Source organism: Urocitellus parryii, chromosome 3 (genome assembly GCF_045843805.1).
Source record: "Urocitellus parryii isolate mUroPar1 chromosome 3, mUroPar1.hap1, whole genome shotgun sequence".
In the NCBI taxonomy this organism is placed as follows: Eukaryota; Metazoa; Chordata; class Mammalia; order Rodentia; family Sciuridae; genus Urocitellus; species Urocitellus parryii.
The window spans coordinates 40,068,568-40,082,537 of record NC_135533.1 but is presented as its reverse complement, the minus strand read 5'-3'; the positions used below and the strand labels follow the sequence as shown (position 1 = coordinate 40,082,537).

The 13,970-nt window shown below is 33.8% G+C and overlaps 1 protein-coding gene across 1 annotated transcript in view; it reads right to left on the bottom strand.

Moving 5' to 3' along the window:
- The window catches only part of Foxp2 (forkhead box P2), a 544,876-nt gene that overhangs the window by 111,156 nt on the left and 419,750 nt on the right, over positions 1-13,970 (bottom strand). The window contains exon 6 of the mRNA XM_026408891.2: positions 7,671-7,745. Within this exon, the coding sequence (XP_026264676.1) occupies positions 7,671-7,745 (75 nt within the window). The remainder of the gene's footprint in view (positions 1-7,670; positions 7,746-13,970) is intronic.

Genomic DNA, 13,970 nt, shown 5'->3' with positions numbered 1-13,970 from the left:
AAGTATTCTTGTCAAAACCAGATGTAGTTCAGTGGTCTCTATGGTAGTTTCCTAAGTCATCAGGGAATCTCTCTGGTTTTCAAATTCATTTCTTAGCTAAAAGTAGTTAGCAATGTTTGGAAGAACTGAGCAAGTTCCTTATTTGAAACATATATTAAGCTAAAATTAAAGACACAACCTGAAAAAAGTAATGTAAATGAACTATATGTCAAGACTAAAGAATTGTTATTTCATCAATAACTGCCCTTGAACTTCTTAAATAATGGAGCCATGTAGAGGAAGTCAGTTCAATTCCTTAACATTGCCTTCTCAATTGTAAAATAAAGGACTTGCGTTAGATGAAGAATATGACCCATTAGCTTCACAATCCCATGAGTCCACAAAAGAGGACAATGCATGTTCATTATATATTTTCTCCTCTTTATTTTGCAAATGCAGTAAAAAAGGTAGACCTGCCAAAAAACCACACTATACATGTATTTTAGCCTCAATTTATGGGAGTAAAAGAGATGTACTACCTACAGGTAAAAAGAATTTAGAAGAGCCGAGAGCTGTGGCACACACCTGTAATCCCAATAGCTAAAGAGGCTGAGGCAGGAGGATCGTGAGTTCAGAGCCAGCCTCAGCAAAAGCTAGGTGCTAAGCAACTCAGTGACATCCCGTCTCTAAATAAAATACAAATATAAGGCTGAAGATGTGACTCAGTGGGTTAGTTCCTCTGAGTTCAATCCCTGGTACCTCCCCCCAAAAAAATTATTTAGAAGAAATAGGGATAAAACAAAAGTACAATTACCATACAGATTTATTTCCTTTATTTTAATTTTATATTAACTATGCAACAGAAAATATTTGTATATGGTGGTCTAGAAAATTTAAATCCCTAAACCTTTAAGTTTGTCAAATTCTGATAACAGGAAATTGGCAACACTTACTCCCTCTACCATGTGTGAATTTATGAATTATGGTAATAAATAAGAATCTATCTCTGAGATGTCTACTTGATGCCTCCCCTTTACTGTAACCTCTTCTGATGTTTTGTTTCTCTCAATATTTTATTGTTTGTTTTAAGTCAGACTAAATATTTTACAGATAAATTATAAATTAAAATTAAGCCTAAGATTAGGATTATTATAGTGTTACTCTTAAAATGTTAAATATATAAGTTCTATGTTCTGGAGTGTGATGTTATAACCAGTACTCTGGATTTGAAGGGTAGATTACTTCTGCCAATGTGGTAAAATATCTCCTGGAATCTTTCTCAAGAGAGAACAGGAGGTGTCTATGGAATGGAAACCAGGACTTCACACAAAGAAGCTAGCAACATGTTTGTGAGAGCCTGGACATTTTAAAACTGTTCTTTGATGCTAAATATGAAAAAAAAGTTCTAACTTGAAATCCTTAACTTGGCACAATATTTTATTCATTATCTAATCAATAGTGTGAATCTCTTTGCATAGTTCATTATTGCTATGATGAGGAATGTGAGTAATTTAAAGTAAACCACTGTAACTTCTTTTAAGTTCTATGATGATTATCATGTAACAGAATTTTGGTATTAGTAAGCTTTGCAAACTCCATCAACTAATGATTTTAAATACAACACGAAGTTCCAGGTTTTTTATGTCAATGAAATCATGTGCTGCTTAAACTAACATTCTATATACTGAAATTATATGAAACATCCAGTTGTTGAGAAATATTTACTGGTTACATTAACTGTGCCAGTAATAAAAATATGATCTCATAATTTGTTAATCCTGTGCATTATAAGCAATTCATTTGCTTAATGAAAATTATGAATGCAAAAATTTAACTTTAATAAAATAAGCAGAAATGAATTGCAAATGGGCTTAATAACAATGCATGCACATTGTTTTATACAAGTGATTATTTAGATAAGTGTATGTATGTATACTTGCATGTGTGCATGCCAAAGTCATTATAAACTAAGATGACTTGTTTTCTGCTCCTTTGGGTTATTAGTATACTAAAATAAGACAATATGGAAATACACAAGTGACAAAAATATAAATAATAAATACAGAATATACATTTTCTTAAATGATGTTTAGAAATATGTAAGAATTATAGAGTGAACTATTAGAAGTTAATGCAAATTATATATCATATGTGTAGAGACTACCAATAATAATAGCTCATTACAAATAGCTTTAAAATGTGAAAGGAAAAATACAGTCTGTCCTAATAGGCACCATAAATTCACATTATTGCCACAGACATATTCAAGTGTGTGTATCAATTTATTTGATGAAAAATATATTAACAACAACAAAACCAGATAACTAAATAAATAATCCTTTCATCAGTCCCTGATTTCTGCCATACTAATGCTTTGGTGAATCATCAAGGGGAGTAAATTATTCATTATAAATTTCAAAGAGCAGTTTCCATTGAAAAAGCTCTGCTATCAGTCCTTCTTGGAGTCAACATCAAGAGAATTCATGGCAATCTCAAATATTGCAATAAAATAGAAGGTGAGAGGCAATCACTCAGGAGAGGTCTCTAGAATGAACTGAGCTCAGGGAGTTACATCCCAGATGACTGAGGTATGTAAGGATAATTACTAATATCTTGAATTATACCAAGAAAGAAAGATTCATCAGGAAGTTGCATACAAATGTCAGACAAGCTTTTAAAAACAGAAACATTTATTCTGTTTCAGATGAAGCATCTGGAAGGTTTTTATAGTAGCCCTAAACATGGTCACTATACTATATGTTTAGAATATTAATACAATCAACAAAAATGTGTTTGAAATATTTTATAATCTTAAGATTTATTTCTTACTGAAGAACCATAGTATCAATGCCATCATAAAAGTCAATAAACATCACTCAAAAATAAACATGATGGAATAACCAATCTAATTTATACTGCTTCCTAATAAAATCTAGTTTATACTACATACCTTAATAATAATGAAATTGTGTCCATCAAGTTAGATGAGACTATTAATACTAGCAAGTAATAATCTGTTTCAACTTCTATCTATTTATTGCTAGTAAGTAATAATCTATGTCAACTTCTCATTATCCCCTGCCAATGCGTTTGTAATAGAGGAAGGAAAAAAAAAAACAGTTGTATTTGGCATTACCATCCAAAGTTCCAATGGAGCTATAGTATCTTCCTGTACCTTAGCTGATACCAAAAACCAAGAGTATAGTCTTTTTTCCTATCATGTCTTAGCCACAGTTCCTCTGGCTAGGAGGCTATCATTTAAGTATAGTTAGGCAGGTTTCGGATTCTTCCACTTAGCCATCTTTCATTTGAAAAGTCACAAACATTTGAACAACAATGATTTTCGTAAGTAAGTCACAGTTCAACTCAAATTAATGAATATAAAGTATTTTTTCCCAGTGGGAAACACTGCCATCTGTCTTAGCCATGACCTACAGTACAATACCCACTGCCTCCTTTAGTGTTAACAATAAATACATATCTTATTTCAAATAGAATTGCCAAGCCAGAGTATATTGGTGCTACCATAGACTCAACATCTATTGCATACTTAATGACATGTTAGTCATCAGGCTAAGAATTTTTCAGGGTTATTAAATTTAATCCCCATTGCCACTCTATAGATAAATACTATTATTGTTCTAATCTTACTGATGAGGGTATGACGACAAGTAATTTGCACAATATTCAATCCAGTAACTCTAGAACCCATAGAATAGATCATTGGGTGCAGAGCAGAATTTAAGTAAAGCCCAAAGAGAACAATGTATTTGAAACACACACAAAAAAATAGCTTCTTAAATCATCACAATCCCCAATCAGAAGAAACATCCAGGAGGCAATCACAACAGAGTAAGACTGGTAGGGAAAGATCAAATATGAACACTGAAACTTAATTTGAATAGGACATATACCCACTCACTGAACCAAAGCCAATCAAGTTTAAAGGTGTAACATATTTTGTTCATCAGAAGATTCATCTGGTCCAATGCTAAAGGATTTAAAAATAAGACTCTAAGGAAAAAAAAAAAAAACCCTAAGCAGTCAACATAATTGCCTTAGCACTCAGCGCTAACAGGAAGACTGCTAAGTAAAACAGTATTCATTTAGGTGTAAGAAACTGTAGGCAAGACTAACAATAAGATTATCTGCAGGTAGGTGTTAATAAATCGCTTGGGCAGATGAGGTGTCAACAGGGTCTAGTTATACAGTGGTGAGTTTACTTGGATTACTAGTGTAGTATGGAAGCCAAAGACCATGAAATTCAGGTATTGACCACAAGCCATTCATAAAGATATTAGATACACCAAAAATATCCATCAAAAAGGAATGTCTTATGTCCTAACATGAAAGTTAGAAAGAAAAGAAAAACAAGCCTGGCACAACAGCATATGCCTATAATCCTAGCTACTCAAGAGGCTGAGGAAGAAGGATTTTGAGTTCAAAGTTAGCCTCAGCAACTTAGGGAGGCCCTAAGTAATTTATCGAGACTCTGTCTCAAAATAAATGGGGATAAGGATGTGTGTGGTTCAGTGATTGAGTGCTCCTGGGTTTAATCCCTGGCACCAAAAATAAATGAATAAATAAATAAATGAAAACAAAAAGTCAAGTAAGTGAAGATATTTTTCAGATTAGTTTTACAATAAACACCATCTGAAAAGACAGAATGTGAAAAACAAGCATTGGAAAGTAATCACCCACAAAGAAATTCTCTTACTCTCAATTTCTAGTCACTTAAAGCTAGAAAGTAATGATCTTTCTGAAGAAACCCAAATTGTCAGAAGGATATAATATGTTTGTCTTATAATATTAAAATACAACCCATGGATCCCAAATATTTAAATACAACAGGTAGACAAAACTTATGATTACAATTTTCTGGTAGAGGTGATATAAGTGTGCTCAGCCGCTGCCTACTACTGCAATGAATTCGTACAGACACAGTAAATAGAACGCATTAGTGGGTACAGAAAATACCACTATTGTTCAGCACTATAATGCTAGAAAGGTACAGTATTCAAAGGACGGCTAATATCTGATGGTTATTAATAAAACAAGCAGCCAGAAAAAAATGTCCCTATGAAATATATTTGTATTGCATATTTGGTTAGTCATGTGATATAGTTAATGCATGCAAGAGGATGATGCGATGGAAATCTGTGGACATCCATTTAATTTCAAATATGTACTGTTTACTTATTTAAGGTAATTTGGTATTGTGGCTTCCCCTCCCTTGCAATTTATGGCACTTTATTTCAGGCTTCATTATAAACTAAATGGATTGTTATTTTTTTACGTGAAGTAGGGGCAGGGGAGAGCAAAAAATAATTTAATCTGCCTATTGAAACACATGCCTGAAAATGTCAGCATTTTATTTGTGAAAGTTGAAGAACCACAGAAATGATATATGTGATGTTAAATTGATAAGGCCCAATAAAAAATTGGATAATTGCAATTCAAAATTTAATAAAAATGTTAGTCACATAGATGATAAAGGACAGTAGCTGGCTTCAGGTTCTCCTCTTCTATCCTTCCACACTTTTTTCCCTCTTAGTCCAACAGAAACCCTATGGTGCTCTAGATTTAGTAGAGTACCACTCCAGGATATTGATACTTTTAAAATTTAATGAATATTAAAAGAGAGCCATGCCCATCACATAGGAATTGTCAACTATGAATAATAGATCGTGTTTGTTTTAGTTTGCTTCTTGATTTTAAATCCCATTATATAGCTGTTTGAGCTTGCAGAAAGTTTATAACTAAAGCAATCAATAAAGGAAAATAAGCATCTACTCAATAATATTCAAGTAATGTTTCCCTTGAGTTGTAAAGCTGAGAAGTCGCTTGGGGACAAATGTGAAGCACTGAGTTCAGCACCCTGCAAAGACAGTGAGCACCTAGTGCGCTGCTCTGCCATGTTCTTCCTCCCTCATTGGCCACAGGAACCATCATTAGCCCATCTAGAACTTTTTCTATCTGAGAGACTAAATGTGGTCACAGACACATGGAACACCTCACACTCTATTCAACACAGCACTCAAGGCAGCCAAGAACGACGTGGATACCTTTGGGTAGACTAAAACACCAGGGATCACAAACTGGGCTACAAATGCAGCCCTTCCCTTGAGGAGTTACTTATATGGTCCCTGGTGAACTACTTCCTTTCTCCATATCACGTTTTTATTCTGAAACTATGTCAGTGAAAACATAAAGATCTGATGACATAAATTTCTTTTTTTTCAACATAACTTTTTTAAACGGTAGAAATAGTTTTAAATAAAGAACAAACACTATTAGTAGTTAAGCCAGCTCACACTCTGGTTTAATAAAAACAAATTTTCCATTGGAATTCTTTTAGGAAAACTGTTACCAATTAGGAGTACTATCCCATTTTTAATGTACTATTTTTAAAGTGTATTTTTTGATTAATCTTCTTTATTAAGTTTAAGTATATAATTATGTTTGAAGTATCTTAAATTTATCTTCCTTTAAATTAAAGAATACTTAGAAATTTAGATTGTTTTAGCTTTTCATATAAATTTAGTTACATCAATTTAACAAAACTCATCACAATTTTTTTTTTATTTTTGCCATTGTTTTCAAATATTATTACAAAGAAAGCTCAGGAGGGCTAAACACTTGAGGATTAAAATGAGTAAGACCCCAAACCAGATGATTTCAGATCATAACATAACTGCCACATACAAAATTTACTACCAATTCTCTACAATCACTGCTGTTTTAAAAGTTTCATATTTTCCACAAGTAGTTACATGCCACATCAATCTGATACTACTTTTAATGAAGAAATATCTTTTTTGAAACTATGGAATTAGATATTTTTTTCCATTTCTGAAGAACACTTGTTTAGAAGACTCAATTATTTCGTATTCTATCAATTACAATTAAGAAACATTATGCATAGGGTAGTAAAATATAAATTTTGAAAGAGTAAATTCAGGAGTCCTCTATTTTCTTGAAGCAAAATAAGTACATTAACTCATATGAAAATAAATTAAATATTCTATATGCTAAGATATATGAGTACATATATTTAGAGATTTCTTGTGAATATAGGCAGTATTCATGACAAATAGAAGCCTGAAGTTGCTCTATTTAAAAATTCTTGAATGAACACTTTAGGATTATTGTTCATTTCCAAGGCTAACAGGTATATAAATTGGGTCACAAAAGCAATTTTCATCGAATATTATAGTTCAAAGAGACAAGATTCATTCTAGTGGCAGAATACACACACACACACACACACTGGCATATGTATATGCAACTTGCAGAGTAAGGAACAACAACTCTTTCTTAAAATATCTACTGGATCAATTATAATCTGTACTCATTTATTTTATGCATCTCAGTACTTTCATCAAATTATTCTTAAAAGTTCAAGAAAAGTGTGTCAGTGCTACAGACTTTATATAATTAAGGTGAACTTTAATGTCATCAACTCACAGAAACTGTGAAGTGTATATTTGATGAAACATAATTGAAATGAGAACACAAGAAGTAACAGAAAACCAATTAATTACATCTGTATCTTAACATTAGCCATCTCTTGATTATATATGCACCCATAGAAGGGACTGACTATAGAAAATCAGAGATTATGTTTAATGGGATTGGGTCCATGGCCTTGTGTTTAGTAGCTGAATTTCTAGTTGCCCAATATAACTTACTGCAAATGTGTTGTGAGGATGCCCATCACCAGAAGAGTGGCCACAGACACATAATTTTGTTTCTGGAAGCAATTCCTAGATTAAACAAAGAGAATCAGGAGTTGGCTTCTTAATTTATTTTTTTTTAATTTTCAGTCTTAAGGCTTATGCTAATAATGTACATTATCATTTTTAAAAATCATTTTTGGGAATTATTCTCATGGTAGATCAACATAAGAAAGACTAGCCCATCTTTTCCTCACAGTTAATACTAGCACAGATTTTAAAAATAGAAATCATTTGACAATGTGAAGTTTACTAGTTGAATCATAATGAATTAACCAAGGACCCCCAAATTCACTGATTATCTATTGTGATGCTGCTTTAGGAAACTCAGTTCCCACTTCTAAATTGAAATTATAGCCAATACTCATAAATACTCCTATAGATTTAAATGGCACTGTGATTTTAGAGTATCGGATGCTATTTGTTATTAAAACTTAATTATCTCCATATAATTTTGAAAAAGCTATCCTCTGACTTTTAGTCAATTATAACCAATACCAATGAATGCAAACCTTCCTTGCCATGAAATTTGAGAACAATCCCAATAATTTCTTTGAGTAAATTATCTGGGCTTTGCATTATTGTATCACAATTTTTGCCATTTAAATAGACTTAAGACTATAGAGCTCTACTCCATAATATCTGTTAAAACCTGTTGAATTTTGCCATTTGCATTGAGAACTACTCTATATACTCAAATGTATAGTTTGCATTTTTATCTGTAAAAGAAAAGTGATTATTTATTGATAAATGACATGGAATGTCATTTTTTACCTAAGTAGCATTAGACATTTCAAAGATTTTGTCTGAAGGGCAAAAGGATTACACTGCATTTGAATAGATCATGTGACAACACATCCTTAGACTTCATGTATGATATGAAAGGATGATCCCCATTCACAAGATACACAAGGGAAATTATAACTATACCAGAACAGAAGAAAAGCAAGGGGGGACGTGGTACGGGTGTCAGGGAGTATTTGTAGTGGTTTGATACATGTAAATATTACATCTTATAAATAATTCTTTTCAAATACATCTCTGAAGTTCAGGGGCTCTGTTTAAGAAACGGATTGTATATGCTTTACATGACTATATGCCGTTTTCTTCAAGATAAGAGCAACATTAATTCAGACAGGAAAAATGGCTTCCAAAATATCCCCTTCCTTCTCTTTCTTGTGAAGAAGTATGTCACCTGATGCTGGCAGATAGGGACTGGGGGGAAATGTTCAAGTTATATTTTACTGTCAGAATCCAACAAACACATTTTCATCTAAATTATTTTGTCAACAGCCTTGTAGTACCCTTGCTAACCTTATTTGGCACCAGTGCATAATTAGATACACAGGGGTGTGACTCCAATTGAAGGTGTTGGCATTGTAGCACTCTGTGAAAATATTAACTATGAGGTTAACTCCAATTTTCTCTTCTTTAATTAAATGCACATGGTACTAATGAGGTAACCTACTGTTCCTTGATAGCACTAATTAGCTAAGAGGAGAGTACACTCTCACACTGCAATTTAAACCTAAAAATAAGGTTGAAATATGCTAATTGCAGGCAATTTAAAACAGTACAAGTTGAAGAACTAGTCATAATAAGAGAAACTGACTGCTTTACAGCTAGGCAGCTGTAACTTTGGTTAAAATCAAAACAAGCTACACAAATTTTGGACTGCTATTTAACAAGGTCATAAGCATCCTCAGAAATGAAATGTTACTCCATGTCACACAATAAACAGAAACAACAACAACAACATGCCTCGGATTGACACTCATCAACATAAAACCCCAAAATAAGTGACTGTCACAGGAAAATAAGCCACTCACACTATTTATACTGGATGTTGAAAATTAAGTTCTATAAAATAAGCCACATCACTCTAAACTCTTGTAAGAGCATCCAAATTAAAAACAATATTATAATCTGTGTCTCAGAAATGAAAACGTGTTGAGATACTGATATTTGCCTTTGTAATAGGTGAGAAGGGAAGATACAGGGAGAGTCAGTCTCACCCCTGGAGTAGTACATGACCAGATTTCAAGATAACGTACAATGATAAAGATACACAAAACATATGATAAAATTAGAGGGTATAATTACCATTTAAAGGATATAGGTGCCAAAGTACCAGAAGGATTTCATTATAGTCAGGAGGTTTTTCTCTAGCTTTCTTCTACAGTTTTGGAGCTCTGGAATAGAATAGCCTAAGGCTTCACTGTGAGAGAGAACGCTCCCTATTCTTAGCTCAAATGACTCAGAAACATAATTTCAGTAAATCTAAGTATAATCCAAACATATCTTCTTTAATTGTTTCCTCAAACATTTCCCAAATATAATTTTAACCGATGAACATGGTGATAACCATCACAAGAAGCAAGATTCTGAAGGACATTCTGAATCATCAAAAAACAGATTATATTATGTTTTGATTGGTGCAAAGTATATTTTCATTATTTTTTGATTCTCCAAAACCCCGTGACAAGTCTTATTTTTATTAATCAGAAACTGTGATTAACCAAAACACTCATGCCAAATCATTCTTATTACTAGAAAGAGAAATAAAGCACATTAAAATGATATTGTCATTAATCTACCCTTAGGGACGAGAGACATAGACCTGCCCATACCGTGGGCTCATGGTGGCATTTTCCTGTCCTTATCATTTTGCATGAAAAATTATAGATACAACAGTTAAACAATCACAAGAGTTGAGCAAGCAATAAAAACAAAGAGTAAAAAACCAAAATAGTGAAAAAGGAAGTTCAACTGAATCTTAAGTTTTCTGAAGAACAATAACTTAGAAGAAAAGCAGCACATTTGGAAGGCGAAGGCTTTTAAGTAATTCCCAATGAATAATTCCTGGAGTTAGAAGTACGTGAAAATAAACTTTGCACAACCATTAGCCTGTCATTGTGTCTTGCCAACAGGTTTGGTTAAAAAAAATTGTGCTTTGAAAAACCCACCCAGTTTCTTCTCATAACTACCTAAATCTTTCTAAAACAGACAGAGACAGAATGTTGGCACAAGATGCTAATAAACCTCTGACCAACCAGCTTTAACAGACCCACGAAGCTGCAGGTTTGTAAAGGAGCAGCAAGAGGAATGAAGTCAGTCACTTAGAAATGAGTCTCCTGAAGGCAACCTGACATGGTCCAGCAAATCACAGGGAAACACAATGCAAATAGATGTTTTAAGTGTTTGCATCTGTTTCAAATAAGCACCAAAGAACCTTTTAATAGTGAGAAGGCCAGGGCAATGTACTGAAATAGGCTTTCAACATTAACTTCAGAAGGAATCTATTTTTCATTTAAAGATGGATCATTTTGATTTTCTGTTAAAACAATAAAGAGTAAGCCATGCAGTGTTGAAAATAAGAATATTGACTCTGGAGACAGTCTGTCGGGGTTCAGTTCTTGACTCAATGCTTACTAGTGGTATGACCTTGACCAAGATACTTAGCTTCTCTTGGCCAATCTCTTTACAAGGGGAATGACAAACAACACCATCATAGAATTATTAAATACACAGAACTGTAAAGTACTTGGAATAGTGCAGTCACCCCTTAGCTTAATATTTATTAGTTATCTACTTAATATTTATAATCTATCATTGTTTCTTTAGGGCAGCATTTATTTTTTTTTCAAATAAAGATTAATGAATTCCTACTATATAAAAAAATTACAACATACTGTACAGGCTGTAAAAAAAAATGCCCAAGACATTGTATCTGTACTTAAATAATTTTCCGTCTACAGTAGACTTCATAATCCAAATCAGAGCCACTTCCACGGTAATGAAGAAATCAAGAAGCTCACAAGGGTGGGTATGTTTGCTTCCAGTTGCAAAGCATAATGAATTATAAGAAAAAAAATAAAGAATATATATTGCAAAGTTGAAAAAGGTATATTTTTATTGAACAATGGGAATTTTATATATTGACCTTTCCTTGCCAATGAAAATGTTTTTTAAGTTATAATTCACTTTTTTGGTTGGCTGAGTGCTCAATTTTTTCTTTCACAAATGATTAAAATATTTGTCTTAAAATTTTATCTGAATGGCAGATTACCTTCCATTCTGAAGGTACAAAAAATAAGAAAAAATTGATATGAAACAAATCAAACTTTAAACTGCAGCAAAAATAAATGGCTGATTGGCCTTTCTTCACTCCAACTGCTTTGTTTGTTGATTTGGTTGTCTGTTTTAGACTATTCATCATATCTGATGGATATCATCCCCAGAGACATTATGGCCCTGGGGTCATAACAGGATGACACATGTTGGCTTTGCAAAATCACACTACTTCATCCTTCCCCAGCCCATCTCTGAAAAACATTAAAACTGCCTAGGTCTGACAGAGGAGGTGAACAAAAGAGACTGATGTCTGGAAAACATCAGTGAGTATTTAATAAGCCAAGTGGATCAGAATGGTTTGGTATATTGTTTGGAGTCAGTCAACAAGAAGCAGGGACCCTGTACCCCAGAGAACCAAATCAATATGGGCACATATCCAAAGCATTGTCACTCTTCATTTTGAAGGAGTTAGTCTTGCCTTACTTTGTTCTGAGGCACAGACAGACTCCAAAACCTTTATAAGACAGAGAAGAATATGATGCAGCTATTAAAGAATCATTTTCAGAGGAGGAAAATAAGGTCCAGGCAGTAGAAATTATTTGTTACAAGGCATGCTTTTACTTATTTATATATGTATGTATGTTTTTATGTAAAGGCCAATGTGCAGCATATATTCTATTGTACAGGTTCTCAAACTTAAGCAAACATTTTTTTTTTTTTTTTTTGGTACAGGAGATTGAACACAGGGGCACTTCACCACTAAGCTACATCCGCAGCCATTTTATGTAATTTATTTAGAGACAGAGTCTCACTGAGATGCTTAAGGCCTTGGTAAATTGCTGAGGCTGGCTTTGAACTTGCCATCCTACTTCCTCAGCTTCTAGAGTTGTTGGGATTACAGGCATGCACCCCACCTGGCAAAACTTCTATGACTGAAGATACAGAGTTACATTCCTAGTTACATTCCCTGCATCCTTTAACCTACTAGGGATATCAGTCCACTCTTACTTTCCTTTATTCTTCATGCCTCACTCAGTCACTCAGGTAGTTCTCAAATCCTCTAAAATTAGCCTTTTCTCATATTGAATGTCCTCTCATTCCACCACTACTGCTTTGACTCATGCCATAAGTAACTTCTATGACTGAAGATACAGAGTTACATTCCTAGAAATTCAGATTCAGAATATCTGGGATAGGGTCCAGGGATATGCAGTTAACAAGCATCTTGGCGACTGTATCTTATAGCATCTCTGTTCTTATTTTGTACTTTATTCAGGATATTTGCTTGACAGGGGAAATTTTATTCTTTTAGTCTATTTTTCAGTCAGCCAACCTTTTCCAGAGCTACTATGTGCTATAACCTATATTAGCCATGTGGATATAAAAGGGAATAAAGATTGTCTCTGCCTCCAGAGAATGGGGAAAAATGACTTGTAAACTGGGATACAAGAAAATAAGTGCCATTTTCAGGGACTGCTTTTTTTGTTTGCTTGGTTGGGTTTTTGTTGTTGTTGTTGTTTTGTTTTTTGGTTTTGCATCCTCAAAACCTTTGGCAATTCAGAAAAATCTAAAATAGCCTTCTCAGAATAAGATGTACTTGCACAAATATATAAAAGGGATTAGAGAAGAAATCAATTATCTTGAGATTTGGTTTTCAAAGTGATAAGGAAGACAGGGAGAATCCAAGGGGTTTACGATAACGCCCAAGAAATGTGATGGCTCTGGTATGGTAGGAGAGGGAAGAGATGGGGAGGGCTGACATGGGATAAAGCTGGAAGGAGCAGGACCACAAAGAGTTCTGCCCATCAGTCAGTGGATTTCTGATATGTCATGATTGAAAGGGGATTTGCCGGACTTAAGTGGAAAGCATGAAGATGTGAGTTCTGACTGCTACTGGCTGTCAGCCTACAGATTCCCCAGACAGTTACTTATGGCATGAGTCAAAGCAGTAGTGGTGGAATGAGAGGACACTCAATATGAGAAAAGGCTAATTTTAGAGGATTTGAGAACTGAGTGACTGAGTGAGGCATGAAGAATAAGGGACAGTAAGAGTGGACTGATAACCCTATTAGGTTAAAGGATGCAGGGAAAATGTGGAAGGAATGGGAGAGAATGTACTTCATTAGAAAATACCAAATTAGTGGTGAGGGCGGGACATCCAGGTAGCTGTTTCTAGCTGAC